General features: G+C 40.1%; 1 protein-coding gene across 3 annotated transcripts in view; it reads right to left on the bottom strand.

The window, feature by feature from the left end:
• Nucleotides 1-365: 365 nt before the first annotated feature.
• EMB1030 (Alanyl-tRNA synthetase, class IIc) overlaps nucleotides 366-18,118 on the bottom strand; it is a 56,671-nt gene continuing 38,918 nt past the window's right edge. For all 3 annotated transcript variants that reach the window (XM_087663406.1, XM_087663404.1, XM_087663405.1), the window contains exons 8-15: nucleotides 5,261-5,395; nucleotides 5,009-5,158; nucleotides 4,694-4,804; nucleotides 3,015-3,938; nucleotides 2,574-2,846; nucleotides 2,268-2,477; nucleotides 1,918-2,072; nucleotides 366-1,753 (exon numbers count right to left, since the gene is read on the bottom strand). In XM_087663406.1, coding sequence (XP_087519532.1) covers nucleotides 1,420-1,753; nucleotides 1,918-2,072; nucleotides 2,268-2,477; nucleotides 2,574-2,846; nucleotides 3,015-3,938; nucleotides 4,694-4,804; nucleotides 5,009-5,158; nucleotides 5,261-5,395 — 2,292 coding nt within the window. In that variant the 3' untranslated portion in view covers nucleotides 366-1,419. The remainder of the gene's footprint in view (nucleotides 1,754-1,917; nucleotides 2,073-2,267; nucleotides 2,478-2,573; nucleotides 2,847-3,014; nucleotides 3,939-4,693; nucleotides 4,805-5,008; nucleotides 5,159-5,260; nucleotides 5,396-18,118) is intronic.

Raw genomic sequence — 18,118 nt, 5'->3', positions numbered from 1 at the left:
GTATCATGTCCTTGATCCTTATTTGAGCTGATTACAATTGTTCAATCCCTTGGATGTCTCTCATGAATTAGAATTATTTCTGTTATTGGAATCTCCCATGCAAAAAAAATATGAAATCAGCACAATCATTGAATGCCTTGAAATGTCTCTCTTGACTTAGAATGAATTCCATTATTGGAATCTCCTAAACAAACCAATATGAAACTGGTCGCATCTCAACAAAACAAAGCTAAGGTAAGGTAAGGACGAAACTGCATTATAGGATTTTAACATCTCTAACCAACCTTACTACTTAGGCATCGACTCTAGCAAAAGAAAAATGCCTACATGATTACTCTAACATCCAACCAAACCACTGCGCCATGCTCATTAGCTTGTGTTTATTCCAAAATTAATCCAATTTCAAGCTGACGACTTCTCTAAATGCCATCACATGCTTGAATGTAGTCAAAATTAATCCTTGAATGTAGCTCAGGCTGCTTTTAAGCTTGGTGAGAGATTTGAATCAATGCATTAATTGAGGAGACCAATGAAATTGAGGAATAGGTTTTGTTGTAGAACTGTCAGAAGGGACTTACAAGGGCCAGATCAAGTAAATTGAGCATCATGTACATTAGAATGGAAATGGGTAGCAATTGGTATATCTACAATATGCATGCTACATTAGGCTCCCTGTTATAAAGAAGCACGTGCACAGAGTGCATCCCCAACCTACTAGCACTCCATTAGATCTTCCCTGCCATGCTGTTGCCAGGTATTGAAGGTTTGAAATGGTCAGAAAACAGAACTTCCATTGCTTTTGCCTTCACACATCAAAATCACTGCTGCATATATTCTGATTTAAGTCCATGCATCTAAGGGCATCATGATGCCTGCAAAGGGAACTTCCCATTGCTTCATTCCATATAGGAAGAACCAATATTTGCTCCTTTATGAGAGATTTCACACTGACAGAGATATGAAACAAAGCTATTTGAAGCGCTAACAGGAGATCCACTACCATCCTGATCTCCTTTGATCTGGTTGATACAAGTCTCCCCATCTTCGTTTGTTTTCCAGCAAGTGAAATGTTTGTTGACCCTGATGAACCCACATGAACCTGTTAGCAGCATTATTTCCCTCCCATTCTCTGACATTTTTACAACTGTATCCATCAAGGCCATCTGGAAGCATCTTGTGTCTGGAGAGAAGAATAATGGCGTCACAGGTGGACACTACATTGAGAAAGCTCCGTCAGCTTCTTGAAGTGTATAGATGCACTTTAACAACCTCCAATTTCACACACCTATGCCATTTCTACTGTCTCATGCCTTGTGGTGAACACAAGAAAGGCTCAGAACAGCACATTTCCCTTACGTCTGGGTGAATCTATGCTGGAACTTCATCGCTATATTGGCCATAAAGGATTACGCTATACCACTAGCTCTCTTTAGCAAGGGCATGCTCCAGATCTTGCTTGGCTTTTTCCAATGCATTGTTCAGTTTCTCAGGTAGCTTCCCACCAGCTTGTGCAAAATTGGGTCTTCCACCACCACCACCACCACATAATCGTGCAATGGTACCAATAAATTTCCCAGCATGCAAGCCATGTTGAACAACTTCTGAACCAAATACTGCTACTAAACTAACTTTATCATCACCAACACACGAGCCAAGGACAACAGCTGCTTTTTCTCCTAGCTTATCACTTATGTGCTCCGCAGCAATTTTTAATGCCTCAGCATCAGCCACATCCAGAGAGACAGTCAGTAATCTGTGAAAGAATCCAAATCAGAAATCCCTAGCACTAATAATCTATCTTGACTTCTTAAAACATTTTAGGTCTCTGTTCACATGCCTTATGTAGGCATTAAATAAATGCCTTTAAAAACTGTATATTTTAAATCACCTTGGTGGCATACTCTCGACTCAACTCACCTAAACTGAGATGGCCCCACAAACATGGCTGAGCTAGCCAGCTCCTCAGCCTTCATTGTGGCATTTTTCGCTTGTAATTCAGCTGCTTCATTCCTGGCTGATTTCATCTCATCAAGCAAGGTGGACACCCTTGTCGGCAGGTCCTCTGCTTTCACCTGCCAGACAGATAATTTTTAACCAGCATCTGAAACCATAGTCAAGAATGACAGATCAACCAGAGCTGTAAGATTGAACAGGGGTGAACTAAGGCAGACATGAACAGTTTAAGAATCTAAATGCACATCACATATCACTACATTTTGTGTCAAAATTATATTCCTATAAGACTCTGCTATGCAGGAGCTTGATACCTTAAGTACAGATGTAAGTTGCTTCACCACAGCATCTCTGGCAATAGCATATTCAACAAAAGCAGGCCCTGCTACTGCTTCAATGCGCCTGATCCCAGATGCAATACCCTGTTCAGAAATTATCTTGAAGCCCTGGATTTCAGAGGTGTTCCTAACATGGGTCCCCCCACAAAGCTCGAGAGAAATACCAGGCACCTCAACAACCCTAACCTGTAGGCCCAAAGTAAGACATAAGTATCAGATCACTTGTGTTGTAGAATATTCAGAATAACCATGCTGTGACATATCATTCACATGTTCACACACCTTTTCTCCATATTTCTCACCAAACATGGCAATAGCCCCAGCCTTTTTGGCTTCTGTCAGATCCATAACTTTTGTGTCTAAAGGAACTGCCATACTTACCCAATCATTGACATAGGTTTCAATTCTAGTGATTTCATCATCTGTCACAGATCTGGAAAGATTAAAATCAAATCGCATTCTGTCGAAAGCAACTAGAGATCCTGCCTGTGAGGTATCACTGCCAAGAATTTTCTTTAATGCTGATTGCAAGAGGTGAGTTGCAGTATGGTGAGCCTGCAAAACAAGGGGTGTTAGATGTGTTAAATTCAAAACAAAATTGATTTTGTTGCTCTAAATGACAAACAATTTAGCCCAGTATCTCAAAATATCAAGCTTGATGCTTTACACTGTCTACATACAAGAAATGGAAACAAGCTCCTGCAACTAAGAATATGGGGGTACCTGTGCACGCCGTCTTAGACCCATATCAACCTTCGCATTGACAGGTGCTCCAATATATACCTTACCCTTTCGAACAATACCCTTGTGTGCAAACAAGCCACCACCAACCTTCTGCACATCCATGACATCAACTGCACCAGCTATTTCATTAGCATCAGTCTCTTTAATAAAAATGACTCCATGGTCACCGATTTGACCACCTGATTCTGCATAAAATGGTGTTTTGGCTAAAATAATTTCAACTTCATCTCCTTCCAAAGCTTCAGACACAGGTGATCCTTTCGAAATAAGTGCCATTATAGAGGTTGATGTTTGAAGATCAGAATAGCCTAGAAATTCGGTTTGAGGAACAGTGGTGGACAAATCAGCTAAAGCACCACCTGCAGACAGCTTCACAGCATTGCGAGCAGCCTGAGACTGTCTTCTTTGGATTTCCATTTCTACTTCAAACCCTTTCATATCTATCAAACAACCACGCTCTGCAGCAACCTCTTCTGTAATTTCTACAGGAAACCCATATGTATCATACAACACAAATACATCTTTCCCTAAAAGCATTGGTCTGTCATCTTTTTCCTGAACTTTTGTTAATGCTTCTTCTAGAACCTGGTCCAAGAGCTTTTCACCCCTCTCCAATGTTTGAACAAACCGTAACTCTTCCCTGTGCAGTTCCTCAAAGATTCTGGTAGCATTTTCTTTCACATCTGGATCAACTTTCCCGCTCATTCCTACAACTACTTCGGCAACAACAGGCAGAAAGGCTCCTTCAGGATTCCCCTGCCCATCACCCTTGATTCCAAGAAGGCGTCCCATGCGAACAACTCTTCTGATAAGTCGCCGTACAATATAACCTCTACCAATGTTAGATGGAGTCACTCCATCTGAGAGAAGATACACAACTGCACGAGTATGATCTCCTATCACCTGCGACACGTTAAGAGACTTAAGCACATCAAAATAAACAGTGTGTACTGTAAGAATTACCTGGGTTTATTTGTAAACTATCCATCTTCTGGGATGTAACTATGAATCCTCTTATTTTCCCAGTAATCTTCACACCCTTCAGAATGATGTTCACTATAGTGTATGACTTACCTGAGTTTGAAATAAGAAAGAAGAAGACCTTTGGAATAGGGGTAAAGGAACCTGACCACTTACGAAAGGGATAGGGTACAGGGAATGTGCACAGTGGGTCCACTACTCTCAAAAGTGAAGTTTATAACTTACGTCTCATTAGTTCACATCTTGAATTTCTTTCAAGTTTTCGAGCAGCGTGGTTGAGTATTCTCAAAAGTGAAGTTTATAACTTGTCTCAATAGTTTATGTCTTGAACTGCTTTCGAGTTTTATTCAAACATATTTGAAACATATAGACAAGCCTTTTTGACACAAAGTAATAACAAGTAGATGCCTGGTTCCTCATTTCAACTTTTAGTCTCTTGCCTTGGTCAAGAAACCAGCATGTTACTCCTATGGTTTAGGTTTGTGATAATGATCTATGACCATATGTACAAAAGTTTGGGTGTGGTGAAGTGCTCCTCGGCCCATTTTCTGGTTTCAGGCAGAGACCTACAGACTGAACATTGAGAAACATTTTCATGGTAGTTTCTGAATTTGATCAGAACCTTCACACAAGATATTGCATTAAACAAGAATTGAAGCCAGTGGCAAACACTAAACCTTCAAAGATGTTTTGGTTTTGTCTGTTGCACTATCATAGCTTATACCCGCCAAATCAGCTGCCCGTTCCATGATTGGATATATAAGATCTGTCTCATAGTTGTTGGGAACCTGCATGCAAAGTCTCAGTTGAGAACATACATTTTCATTTGCATATCAGACTCTTGTATGAACAAGCAGCCAACTGTACTGGCAAAGAGAGAAAACTATATGCTAATGCAAACTTCCTATTTCCAACTGCAGTTAAATGCTAGAGTTTTAATTTCCTCCTCCAGAAGAAGTCAATTGAAAACAATGCGTGAAGACAATGTCGACCTTCTGAAGAATCTGAGCCAAGCGCTCAAGACCTAATCCTGTATCAATATTCTTATTTTTCAACGGTTCCAAGCTTCCATCCTCCTTTCTGTTGTATTGCATGAAGACAAGGTTGTAGAACTCTATAAACCTTGTACCATCCTCCAAATCCTGAAAAAAACAAAACAAAACAAAACAACAAAAAAAAAACAGTAGTTTAGACCAGGCTACATATATGTTGTACAGATGTGAAATAGAGTAATGAAATTCTACCGCATTGGTAACCCCTTTCTCAGGTTGGAAGTCGTAATAGATCTCTGAGCAAGGTCCACATGGACCTGTGGAACCACTAGACCAGAAGTTATCTTTCTCACCCATGCGCTTGATCCTCTCCTCTTTGACACCAACCTGCAATAGCAGAAAAACTACATTGGAGGTTAGGTGCTTGATGAATGAGTATTTCATGAACAAAATAAATGCACACAAGTAGATAAGAAATTATTGCATATGGCTATCCAGAAATGCCACTTGCAAAACAGCTGCTAAAAAAACAGGAGACCTCAGAAATTGTTGTCTTCAAACTGTTATCTTGCTATTTGACAACTATGATTTCAACCTTTCAGCTAATATGACCCTAAGAATGTCACAAGTCGTAGTTTCACTTTAAAATACAACAGTATAGCAAAGACTTCCTTAAGCTCTGCAGTCTGTTTCTGATGTTTATGGATATTCTTTGAATAATTTAAGAAATACAACAAATAATTTATACCAAATAGAAGAAAGAATTGATAATAATTTATTAAAATTTATTAAGTACGAAATGAATATCTGATCATGTATCGAGATCTGTCCCCTATGCGTAAATTGATCCCAGAAATGTTGTTTTCAAGCCCGCTTACGTGGGTTGTTTTGATAAACCAAAGGAATAATTTTATTCACACCGTGTTAAGAAAGATGCAGGTGGGCTCCTGCTGGCCATTGAGCCCACCCTCCACAGTGGATGTAGAGAGCAATCCCCAACCTTGCTTAGACACTCCAAGTCTGCAACCCCACAACCACTAAAATCATCTCCATAGGCCCCACGGTGTGGCATCATTGCTGATGATCAATCATCACACTGGTTGCAAAGAGCTTGTAGTTTCTACAGAAGCCATTCTGCATGCAAAAGCTTATTGGGTGCGGCGCTAGTGCAATTGAAGTCGTCCTTATGTACTACCTTGTCCTTCTTTCTCCTCCTCGCACTAGGGAGCAGAATGTTGATTGGCTGACCAATGTTGCCATTGCATCACCTATTCCTTTTATCGTAGATGATTGCAGACTCCATGCCCCACTACAGCACAGCTACAGTCTACTTGCGATAAGCTTTTATGGAAATGTCTGCTAGTTGTCCACAAACATGATTCCTGGACAAGAAATGGGTACATACCACGAATTTAGTAAACTACATGAAGCACATGTCCACATCCTTGCTTATTCCTGCTTGTTGCATACTACAACTTGTACTTAATCAAAAGAGAGTATCAGAGCACAGTTGATCTCATCTTAGCCAAGACTCATATTCCTCTCATGTGGATAAGAATTCCATGACCAAGAGCAGCACTGTCCTAGATACTCTTCTGTACTATAATGAAGTGTTTGAATCACAAATTTCTTGGACTTTTCTTTTTGCTATTTCTATCAACATTGAACTTCAGTCCAAACACGTACCTCTAATGCACCACAAGCTGGTCCCAACGGTATCTGCTGCTGCCACACACCTACTGCTAGAATGTTCATGCACTACCATGATTTCCACAGTAGGAGTGAAGCCCACTGTTACATCCTTGGACATTTGGATGGGCGCTAGCAGCATTGGTCACAGTGGTCATGAAGTGACTTAGTGCAAACGCACTAAGGACACAAGAGTCCTATTTATAGGACTCAAGGCCCTATTTTGCACATTCATTGTGCGATCACCACTCTTGGACTCTTGGCCCATTGGCCAACATGTTCTTACATGAGGATGATGTGAGCTAGTGGTATGGGACACCAACCCTTAGGATGTAGTCATGACCTAGAGTATTGCTAGCTCCCATGCCTAGGGTTGAGCCTGATTAACTCTATAGCCAGGATGTGAGTCTGATGCTCAGTCTCTTTTATATGTGGTTATTGCTTGTGTCATGTCTCATGTGCATGTTGGATCCTTGGGGGATGTTTCACCCACTCAAAAAGAAGGATGAGGGGGATAAAAAGGTGTTAAAAGAAAAGGGTGAGACATGAGATGCAAGAACCTCGATGCTCATAGACCCGTGAGAACGCTAAGCTAGATCTCCTGACCAAATTGCATGCCCTTGAACTCACACCAAGATTGATGATTTGTCCAAATTGAAACCACATATTAAACACCTTACATGGCAACATCTTGGGAGTTTATCAACATTGTTGATCTTCTATGCCATGTGGTTATGGAATAGACTATGCTCTTTTGCAAGAACCGCCACTTCCCTTCCTGTCACATGAACCTAGACCACCAACTCTTCATATAGAACCACCACAATGTATAGTTGTCTTATGATATTTAAATTTTTTCTATCAAAATAAGATGATGATTATTTTATTTCACGGATTTTAATTATCATACTCTATTTGTCACATCATAGTGACTTGTTTCACATATATGCATGTAACACCGGTCGCATTGTGTAGGCAAATAGCAAGGAACTAATGTGTTTTGTGTTTCTTATGAGCAAACTATTAGTAGCCAAAGTAATGCACATGCAATGGTTTTGTATTTAGCAATGGAGCACCTTTGGTATGCGAGTTATTGTTTTAGGTGCCATTGGTACACGATTTATTATTCACTAGTGTGCTTATTATTTGTATACATAGGATAATCCATTAATATTGTAACCTTTATATTATAGCCTTATGGCAACACAATTATTGTAAGATGTGTTTGCAGCCATGATACAAATGTGGCTGCAATGGACTAAAATTATCGAAAATGACCATAAAAAGACAATAAATGTTAGAACTCCATGACATCCCACTGACTTAGTGGTAGAGCTCACAAAAAGAGATGACGTTGAACATGTGTTGCTAACAACCCCTCTCACATAATGGATGGGATATTGAACACACTAAATCTGGAGCAAATACTTAGGAACGCTATCTCACCCACCATGATCTAAGTAATCATTGGCAAGTATGCCTAAATTCACAAGTAGAGAAGTGGTGCTCAAGAAGACATGATTGCAAGTACTCAATCTCTAATGTCAACATGGCATAAAGAAGCTCCCAAATTCACAATCTTGGCAAATAGACCTATATTCACAAGTAGATAAGTGGGGCTCCAAAAGCCATGATTGCAAGTACTCAATTTCTAAAAAGAAGCTCCCAAAGAAACCATTGAAAGTCGTCACAACAAAAACCTACATCCGGTACCCCTTCTTCAAGAGGAGTAATCTTTATATAACAATGATGAATAAGTCGGCTCGTGCGTATATCTCAATGTTGTTGCCTCGTCGTTTGACATTAACAATTTCCATCCTAGATAAAGTCAAGAAGACACAATCCTTGGATCTCTTATAAGAATCTAGAGGTCACATAGGAACTCATATTGTATCATCAAAATGCAATGAACCGTCTCCCAAAAGCATCCATTAAATGTCTCCTCATGGGCCTCCTCCGAATAATCTAGAGATTACATAGGAACTCATATTGTGTCATCAAAATGCAATGGATTGTCTCCCAAGAGCATCCAGTAAATGCCTCCGAATGGTTCAATACCTAAAGAAGATGAAGAAACCCTTTCAGAATAATCACATCACTATAATAATATCCCCTCGCTCCAATTAATGATGAAGATTATGATACATGCACTAGGTAAATGACAAAAAAAGGGAGGTAGAAGAGTAGATGAAGGACCAAGTGAAACCTGTGAGAGTGCACAATGGAAAAAAAAACATGAACACAGAGAGAGAAGGAAAGAGAGATTTATATGAATATAGAAAATAGAAGGAAAAAACTGTACTGATCTGAAAATGGAATTCTAAATACATGGACTGATCAATCCCTACATGTAGCCCGGAGCATCAATGAGGGTACCACATCAAGCGGATGATAAAGAATGTACTGGATGGTGGAGAAAGTGCTAGACTTGCAAAGAGTGAATGCAGCCAAGTTTGGACAAGGCTGCTATAAATAATAGAGTAGGCCCAAATTTCCTTTCCAAGCACACAAAAGCGTCAAGGCCGATCTATATAAATTTCCTCTCGTAAGATGTGATTGAAGGTGGTCTACAAGAGCCAAGATAACCCAACTACTAGATATGCAAGCCATCGGAGCAAAGGTCCTTAGTAATCCAAGTCTACCCTTTGTGCAAAATGCTTGGAAACAAGCTTGGTTTTGTGCTTGTCCAAGGTGCCATCGGCCAAATATTATGTCTTATAGACCCACTTCACATCAATCACTTTCCAAAGTCTCATTATGCTCGCTGGACTACAGCTCATTTTGTATAGCACGGCACCAAATATCCTGTGCCAAAGCTTCTTCAATGGTAGTAGACTCTCTATCCTTTAAGATCCATGACCTAAGGGCATGATTATAACTGGCCTTTGGAAGCCCAAAGGACAATAAACCACATTTTAGCAAACACTTAATTCAGCATAACAGTAAATTCAGCAAGAAAACTCCGCACACAACTGGAGTTCGAGTGCTCACGCACCACACATTAACATTTATTGGCCCCAAAGCTTGGCACCCCTTTCGGTATTTCTTTACATTACTGACATATGCTCGAAATTGATTACAAATGGCTATATTTCAGCGATTTCTCATGACATAACTAATCCACGGGTACACAATGGCCTTGACACCTTCACTACTAGCCTCCAACCGGCTGTAGAGTGTTCAAAATTACGAAAGAACACTTCAACGCCTGCCAAATCCTAAAAATGACAGCAAGCATTTGAATCCAATTTCGCGGAGCATTTGCTAAGATAACTCTCCTGCATAGTCCCCATGCAATCCCACGACGTTCCTCTCACAAACAAAAAGGTTTCTCCCGATGAAACTATGAGAATGTCGCTTTCTTCGTGACAAAATTTCCCAGAAAGTACACTAGGCTTCAGATCTCGAAGAATAAGAAAGAATCTCAGTCCATAGTGCTGTCATAACCTGTTCTTCTAATATTTAGCTCAAAAACAGCAACATACCTTGTAGTATATGGAGTTACAAGGCTGTCCAATGAAATCCCCATACCAAAAGGAGAAAAATTGGCTGCTCTCCACACTCCATCTATGATATAAGCTCATTTCATGGCTGAAATCTGTAGTTTTCTACAACTAGAAAGAGAAGAGTAGCTTTCTCCAAACTTAGGTTGCTCCAAATGAGAGAGAAGCACCTCCAAATAGTCAAGATAAGCTTTCTAGATGAGTAACCAACTGCTCCTTAATCATATCAAGGTTTTTATTAAGGGCTAATTGATTGTTGGGATATAAAGGCCCGGTAACCTCCGTGTATAGTACACGCACATTGCACATGTGAACGCACCCTTTACGTGCCCCAAGTATAAATACATTTTATTCTTTGTGTACCAACACATTGTTGGTACACTCTTATCGTCTCGTACTTCCACTTTGCTCACTCTCTCTCAAGCCGTCACATTCACTCATTCACTCTTGCTCGAGCTGCATCCTTATCATTTCCAACAACTAGTATCAGAGCTGTAGGTTCTGTGCACGCTTCCCAAAGTCTTACTAGTCGAACACGACTAGCAGGCAGGCGACTGAGCATTCGTGTCGTGGACCAGCAGGCAACTTTCTGCAAGCAGACGATAGGCAGGCGACCTTCAATGCGCAGGCGACAAGCAACGACCTCTACGAGTAGCAAGAGACACAAGGCGCAAGAACCTAGCAGGAGTCGCGACGACTTGCAGGGCGCACGCGGGCGCGATGGCAGTGATAGCGTGGGCTGAAGCGTGCTGGGCAATGACAGGCGACTAGCGAGCACATGGGCGACACGCGGACGACGACGTCACGCAACAGGCTGGCATTGCCACGCGACCCGCCTGATGGATTAACAAACTCCTTTCCCCCTTTTTTTTAAACCAAAAATTTGTTTTTCCTTAAATCCCTTTATCCTCTTTCTTGACGGAGTTTACGTGTGGAAGCACAGTTTCAAAATCTGTGCAAATCTGGCCAAAGAATTTGGGGCAATTTCAGATTTGATCCCATCTAGGTCTGACACTATATTCCGAGTCAGAAATTGCAAACATTGTGAGAGGTGACCCAAATTAATTTGGGGATTTTGCCAAATTTGCGGATTTTCGCTCTTCTGGGCAAAATTTCCTAACATTGGATCCCAAAAATTTGGGACTTTTCATGTATTGGCAAAGTTTTGCTCAGCAAGGTCAGATTGGCTGACATTTATGCAATTTTGGACTTGAAATTTTGGGGATTTACGCAAAATTTAGTAAATTTCTGCATTTTTGCCCATTTGTTGGCTGATTAATGTACAAATAGCAAAGATTTACTTCTGGTTGATAAACAACACCAATGCATCTTGCTGGTTCAGCTTGTGCTTTTGCAGATTAGTGCATTTACTATTGTGTTCATGATAAAATGGCTACAACTTCTTCCAGTTCAGACATCAAGAGTTTGATGGAGATCAAACGCTTTGATGGTCATGGCTTTGACCTTTGGAAAGACCGTATGCAGGGCATTTTGTTCCTAAAGGATTGTGAGGATGCTTTGCAGAAAGATAAACCCCACTAATGTCTGATGCAAATTGGGCCAGAGTAAATAAAAAGACTGTGGCTTACATAAAGATGAGTGTCACTAATGACATTCTGACAAACATTAAGGGTTTAGACACAGGTTATGCAATTTGGGAGAAACTGAAAACTACTTATGAGATCACCACACCTGTTAATCAGTTGCATTTAATGCCCAAGTTGGTGAATATGTGATTCGATGAGTCGTCAAAGCCTACAGCTGAGCACTTGAGTGCATTTACAGGGATTCTAAATCAGGTCAAAGATGCAAACTTGGGCTTTGATGATAAGTTGAGGGTGATCTTTTTTATCATGACACTATCAAACTCATACGAAACCTTGGTGGTTTCACTCAACAATAACCCCAATCTCTCATATGATGGGGTGAGGGGTTCTATCTTGAATGAAGAAATTAGACGTATGTCTAGTGGAGAAAGCAGCAACTCAGTTTATAATGTAAGAGGCAAGGTTGAAAAGAAAAATGCAAATGCAGGGTAGAGAAACAGGAGCAAGAGCAAAGGAAAGGATAAGAGTGACATTACTTGCTATCACTGTGGTTGGAAGGGCCACAAGAAACCTGATTGTAGATATTATAAGAAGGAACAAGAGAGAAAGAAGAATGCAGGAGATAAAAAGAAGAAGGAAGAAAAGACACATGCATCGGAGACAACCAAAGGCAAAGAGAAGGCCAATGTGGCCTCTAGCGTGGTCATAGAAGAGTTTTTAGATAAAGAGACTGATGTATTATGTGCAGTTAATTATGATGCCCTTGTATGTCACATGCAGGATATGCAGATTACCAAGGCTGATGTGATTGATGCACTCTTGTCAATTGATGATGGTGTCACTCAGACTTAGATTGTAGACTCTCGTGCCTCTTTCCATGTAACTCCTTGCTTGGAGTGTTTTGCTATGTTCAATGCAGGCAGTTATGGAAAGGTGTACCTTAGAAATAACCATGCTTGCAGCATTGATGGGATTGGCACCGTACACTTGTCTTTAGACAATGGTCAAGAGCTTGTGTTGAAAGATGTTAGATATGTGCCTGGCATTAAAAAGAGTTTACTATCTGTTGGTCAGCTTGCCTTGCATGGCTACACCACATTGTTTGGTGGTGGTTTGTGGAAAGTAAAAAAGGGTTCCATGCTGATTGCAAAAGGAACCAAGAAAGGCATATTGTATTGTTTGCACTGTAAAGCCTTGGATGGCAAGTTTCTTGCAGTTGCTGAAATTTGCAGCTACTTGGAGTTATGGTATAAGAGATTAGGCCATATGAGCCAAAAAGGACTTGGTGTCCTTACCTCTCTGAAGAGGGTTGATGGAAAAGGCTCTAAACTTGATTTTTGCAATGAGTCAGTTTGGAAAGCAAATAAAAAATTCATTTTACTCTAGTGTCTCTTGGACTTAGTGCATTCTGATGTATGTAGTATGCCCGTGAAATCATTGGATGGTGCTACATATTTTGTCTCCTTTATTGATGATTGTTCCAAGAAGATTTGGGTGTACTTGATGAAAAAGAAAAGTGAAGTGTTTGCTGTTTTTAAAACTTTTCGTGCATTTGTGACCACTCAGACAGGTAGAAAGCTGAAATGCTTGAGAACTGATAATGGGGGTGAGTTCACATCGACTGAATTCAAGTCATTTTGTGACTTACATGGTATTAAGAGGGAGCTTACAGCCCCTTACAGCCCTTCTTCAAATGGGGTGGTTAAAAGATATAACAGGACTTTATGTGAAAGAGTGCGGTGCATGCTGTCCACTACTAATCTCCCTCATGCATTTTGGGGAGAGGCACTCAAAACTGCGGTTAACATTTGCAACCGCTCTCCCAACAAGTCCTTAAATAATGGCATCCCTGAGGAGGTTTGGTCTAGCAAATCATCCTCAAATGACCATTTACACGTATTTGGCTGTGATGCTTTTGTGCATGTTAGGAATGAGCTGAGGAATAAACTTGACCCAAAATCCACCAAAGGCATTTTCATGGGCTATGGTGATGAGGGTGAATTTGGCTACAGAGTGTGGTTACCTCAGTCCAAGAAAATTATTCGCAGCTGTAATGTTGTGTTCAATGAGGCAAAATTGCTGAAAGCCACTTTAGCCTCTAATGAAAATCTGAAAAAAGTGAAATTTCAGAGTTTGCAGCCACCCATTACTTCAGAAAATGAGCCTCAAGGTGCTATACCACAGGCTGAAACTGATGATCAGCCGGTTATTTTTGAGCCTGATGATGATGGACAGCAAATAGGAGCACAAGGAGGTCATAGACAGCAAGATAGGCTTGCTGATTATGAAAATACAGGTGCTGGAAATGAAAATGAAGATGCTGTACAGCATGAACAGCATGCTGAATATGGTTTACAGCAACAAATGAATGCTGAAAATAATATACCTCCAGATAGAGACCCAATTCTTGAAAATGTTGATCATTGGGTACGCAGGTCTACACGCATAAGAAGGCAACCACATAGGTTTGACCCCTCCTTGCATTATGTGATGCTTATAGATGAGGATGAGCCTCTTACATACAAAGAGGCCAAGTCATGTGAGTTCAGCAGTAAGTGGGAGCTAGCTATGCAGAAAGAGATTAAATCTCTATATGCAAATGATACTTGGGATCTTGTGTCATTGCCAAAGGAAAGGAAGCCACTTCCAAACAAATGGGTGTACAAAATCAAGACAGTTGATGGGAAACCCAAGTACAAGGCAATGCTAGTTGCCAAAGGTTATGCACAAAAGGAAGGAATTGACTTCCAAGAGGTCTTCTCACCTGTTGTGAAGATGACCACTTTACGTGTGCTTTTTGCTCTTACTGCTGTTTTGGATTTAGAGTTGTATCAAATGGATATAAAAACAGCTTTCTTGCATGGTGACATTGATTAGAAAATCTACATGAAACAGCCCGAGGGCTTTGTAGTTCCTGGAAAAGAGCAGATGATGTGTAAGCTAAAACGCAGCCTGATGGGCTGAAGCAAGCACAACGGCAGTGGTACAAAAAGTTTGATACTTTTATGCTATCTCATGAGTTTACAGGCAGCCATGCAGATCATTGCTTGTACATGAAAAAGGATACAGATGGCAGCCCCATCATACTTGTTTTGTATGTGGATGATATGTTACTAGCTGGGAAAAGAAAGACTAGCTTGGCTCTCAAAAATCAGCTGAAATCAGCTTTCTCCATGAAAGATTTGGGGATTGCAGAGCATATTTTGGGCATGAGGATTCGTAGAGATAGAATGCAGAAATTGTTGTTTTTATCTCAAGAAAAGTACATTGAAAGGTACTGGACAGATTTAACATGGCTGAAGCTAAGCCTTTTGGGGTACCCTTACCTCCGTATCTCAAGCTTAGCAAAGCCAACAACACGAGAGATGACGTGGAAGGAAATGCTATGAAGGGAGTTCCTTATGCATCAGCTTGTGGCTCTCTTATGTATACTATGGTTGCTACTCGTCCAGACATTGCTCATGCAGTGGGAGTTGTTAGCAGGTTTATGTCAAATCCTGGCAAAGCACATTGGGAGGCTGCCAAGTGTATTCTTCGATACCTTAAGGGTACTCAAAGAAAAAGTATTTGCAATGGGCAGGGTGCAATTAGTTTGCAGTGTTATTGTGATATTGGCATGGCAGGTGACTTGGACACTCGTAGGTCCTCTAGCGGGTATGTCTTTACAGTTGCTGATGGGGCTGTTTCTTGGTGTTCCAGGTTGCAAAACATTGTTGCATTGAGTACCACTGAAGCTGAATACATATCAGTTACAGAAACTTCTAAGGAAGCTATATGGTTGAGCAGACTTACAGATGATCTCGGCATGTCTATGGATACTGCAGTTTTGGGATGTGATAGCCAGAGTGCTGTGTATCGGGCTAAGAATGCCATGTATCATTCACGCACAAAGCATATAGATGTGTGATATCACTTCATCACCTAGAAGATGGTCAAATCACATTGACCAAGATTAAAACACAAGATAACCCTGCAGATGTTCTCACTAAAAGTCTAAGCAAAGCTCAGCACGAGCATTGCATTCGACTAGTGGAAGTTGGTTAGCTAGAGGTTCATATCGGACCTTTAAATGGGAGGTTGTTGGGATACAAAGGCCCGGTAATCTCCGTGTATAGTACACGCACATTGTACATGTGAACGCACCCTTTACGTGCCCCGAGTATAAATACGTTTTATTCTTTATGTACCAACACATTGTTGGTACACTCTTATCGTCTCGTACTTCCACTCTACTCACACTCTCTAAAGCCGTCACACTCACTCGTTCACTCCGGCTCAAGCTGTGTCCCCGAGCTACGTCCCTATCGCTTCCAACAAGTTGTTGGGATATAAAGGCCCGGTAACCTCCGTGTATAGTACACGCACATTGTACATGTGAACACACCCTTTACGTGCCTCAAGTATAAATACATTTTATTCTTTGTGTACCAACACATTGTTGGTACACTCTTATCGTCTCATACTTCCACTCTACTCACACTCTCTCAAGCCATCACACTCACTCGTTCACTCCTGCTCGAGCTGTGTCCCTATCGCTTCTAACATTGATGACTTAGTCATTAATCATAAGTGAACTACTCATTGGGTGAAACTTTAGCTCACGGCCCGCTTAACAACTTAAGTACCCTAACTAAGCTGCTTAGTGGGTGAAATTTTCAATGTAACTCGATTCTAAGGTGCAAACTTTCAATTTAATAAAAGTTTCACATTGCATCTTATTCCTTTTCCCATAGCCATGTACCACATGGCTCGCACACTTGTCCACCGCATGTCCAAGTACCAAATCCATCACTACCAATACAATGGTCACCATGCAAAGAGCTAGGGATATTAAAATTAAAGTTCATTTTAATCAAAAATCTGTGAAGTTTAATTAAATCATTAAATTTATTTCTCATTCTAGTGGCATACCCCTCTCTTGAAACCATAGCAACTAAGAAATGCGTTTCTTTAAATTCGAAACTTACGAAACGTTTCTTCAAGTATGAAACGTTTCTAAGAGTAAAAAACATAGGGTTTTTTATAATTTTTTATTTTTCGGGTGAGTTAGAACCCAAAATATGATTTTTTTTTTTTACAAAAACTATTGGGCAGTGTTGAAATGATGATGATGATCTGTAATGACTCATGAGGGCTCAACATTTTGGATGAGAAACTGATTTTTTTGTGATTTTGTTTAGTTATTGGACTTTGTCGATCTAGTATCTATTCTTGTCTTGAGATTTGAATATTATATGACTTTAGCCTCATTTATGAGTTATTTATGATATATTACCATTCATTCTCGATTTTGACATTTTATCAATTGTTTTAAAATGAAAATCATGATGTTGCAACTTGACTCAATCCATATTATAGATAGACTATTTACATATTAATTTCAATTTTCTTTGTATGATATGTATGAATCGTAATGTTTAAGTTCTAAACCGTAGTATAGCTTGTTCAAAGACTAACTTTGACATAAGTGACAAGTCAATAATGGATCATGAATATGTAACATATAATGTATTATTCTTAATTGATCCTTATCACTCAAGATGAATTAGTCATTCTTTGTTTAAAGAGAGTTCCATAGAGGTTTAGAACCTCTTTCCCCAGTCAAAACTATTAAAAATCCCTATATAAAAAAACCCGTGTTTCTTATTTTACCCCCTCTTGAAAGAAACTTATGAAACATGTTTTTGACGTTTCACTTCTAAACGTTTCTGGCTGCTATGCTTGAAACATTGCAAGCAATCCCAATTACACACAATTAAGATCCAACATGACATACTAAATTGCCAATACACTGAAAAGCATCAAGGTAAAGTTGTAACAAATGAGGTGATTCTATGAAATCATTCTGCTCCATCCATTTTGCATGAAGAGGTGCATAGTTCGGAAACTTCACCAAATAGCAACGAGAGACTTTAGCCTTGACCTTCCTTTCCTTATGTGCCAATATCTACTCAAGAACCAAGATTTCATGGAGTTCCTTAACCTATGGCTCCATCTCATCACTAATATCATCAGATACGTCACCATGAAAAGGCCTAAGAAGACTCACATGAAAAGTATCATGAATCTTCCAATGATCAAGTAGCTTCAATCTATAAGTCACCTCATTGATCCTTTGCAATACTTGGAAAGGCCCATAAAATCTCATGCTGAGTTACGAAAAAGACACTCTTTACCCTTCATTTTTCCTTAACTTGGCCTTTTTCAAAGCGTAACAAGACCCAATCACCCTCTACAAATGCCAAAGCTCTGCAATGACAATCAATTGCTTTATTTTGTTTTGCTCGAGTCTTTTGGAGAGCCATCTTTACTTTAGCACAAGCTTCATCCAAACTCTCGATATAATTGTTAACCTCAAAGATCTTATCTTT

The sequence above is a fragment of the Lygodium microphyllum genome, chromosome 22 (genome assembly GCF_053477565.2).
Source record: "Lygodium microphyllum isolate KBCC chromosome 22, Lygodium_microphyllum_v1.1.10, whole genome shotgun sequence".
Lineage (NCBI taxonomy): Eukaryota > Viridiplantae > Streptophyta > Polypodiopsida > Schizaeales > Lygodiaceae > Lygodium > Lygodium microphyllum.
Note: the sequence above shows the minus strand (reverse complement) of the source record. Positions and strands in the feature narration are given on the sequence as shown.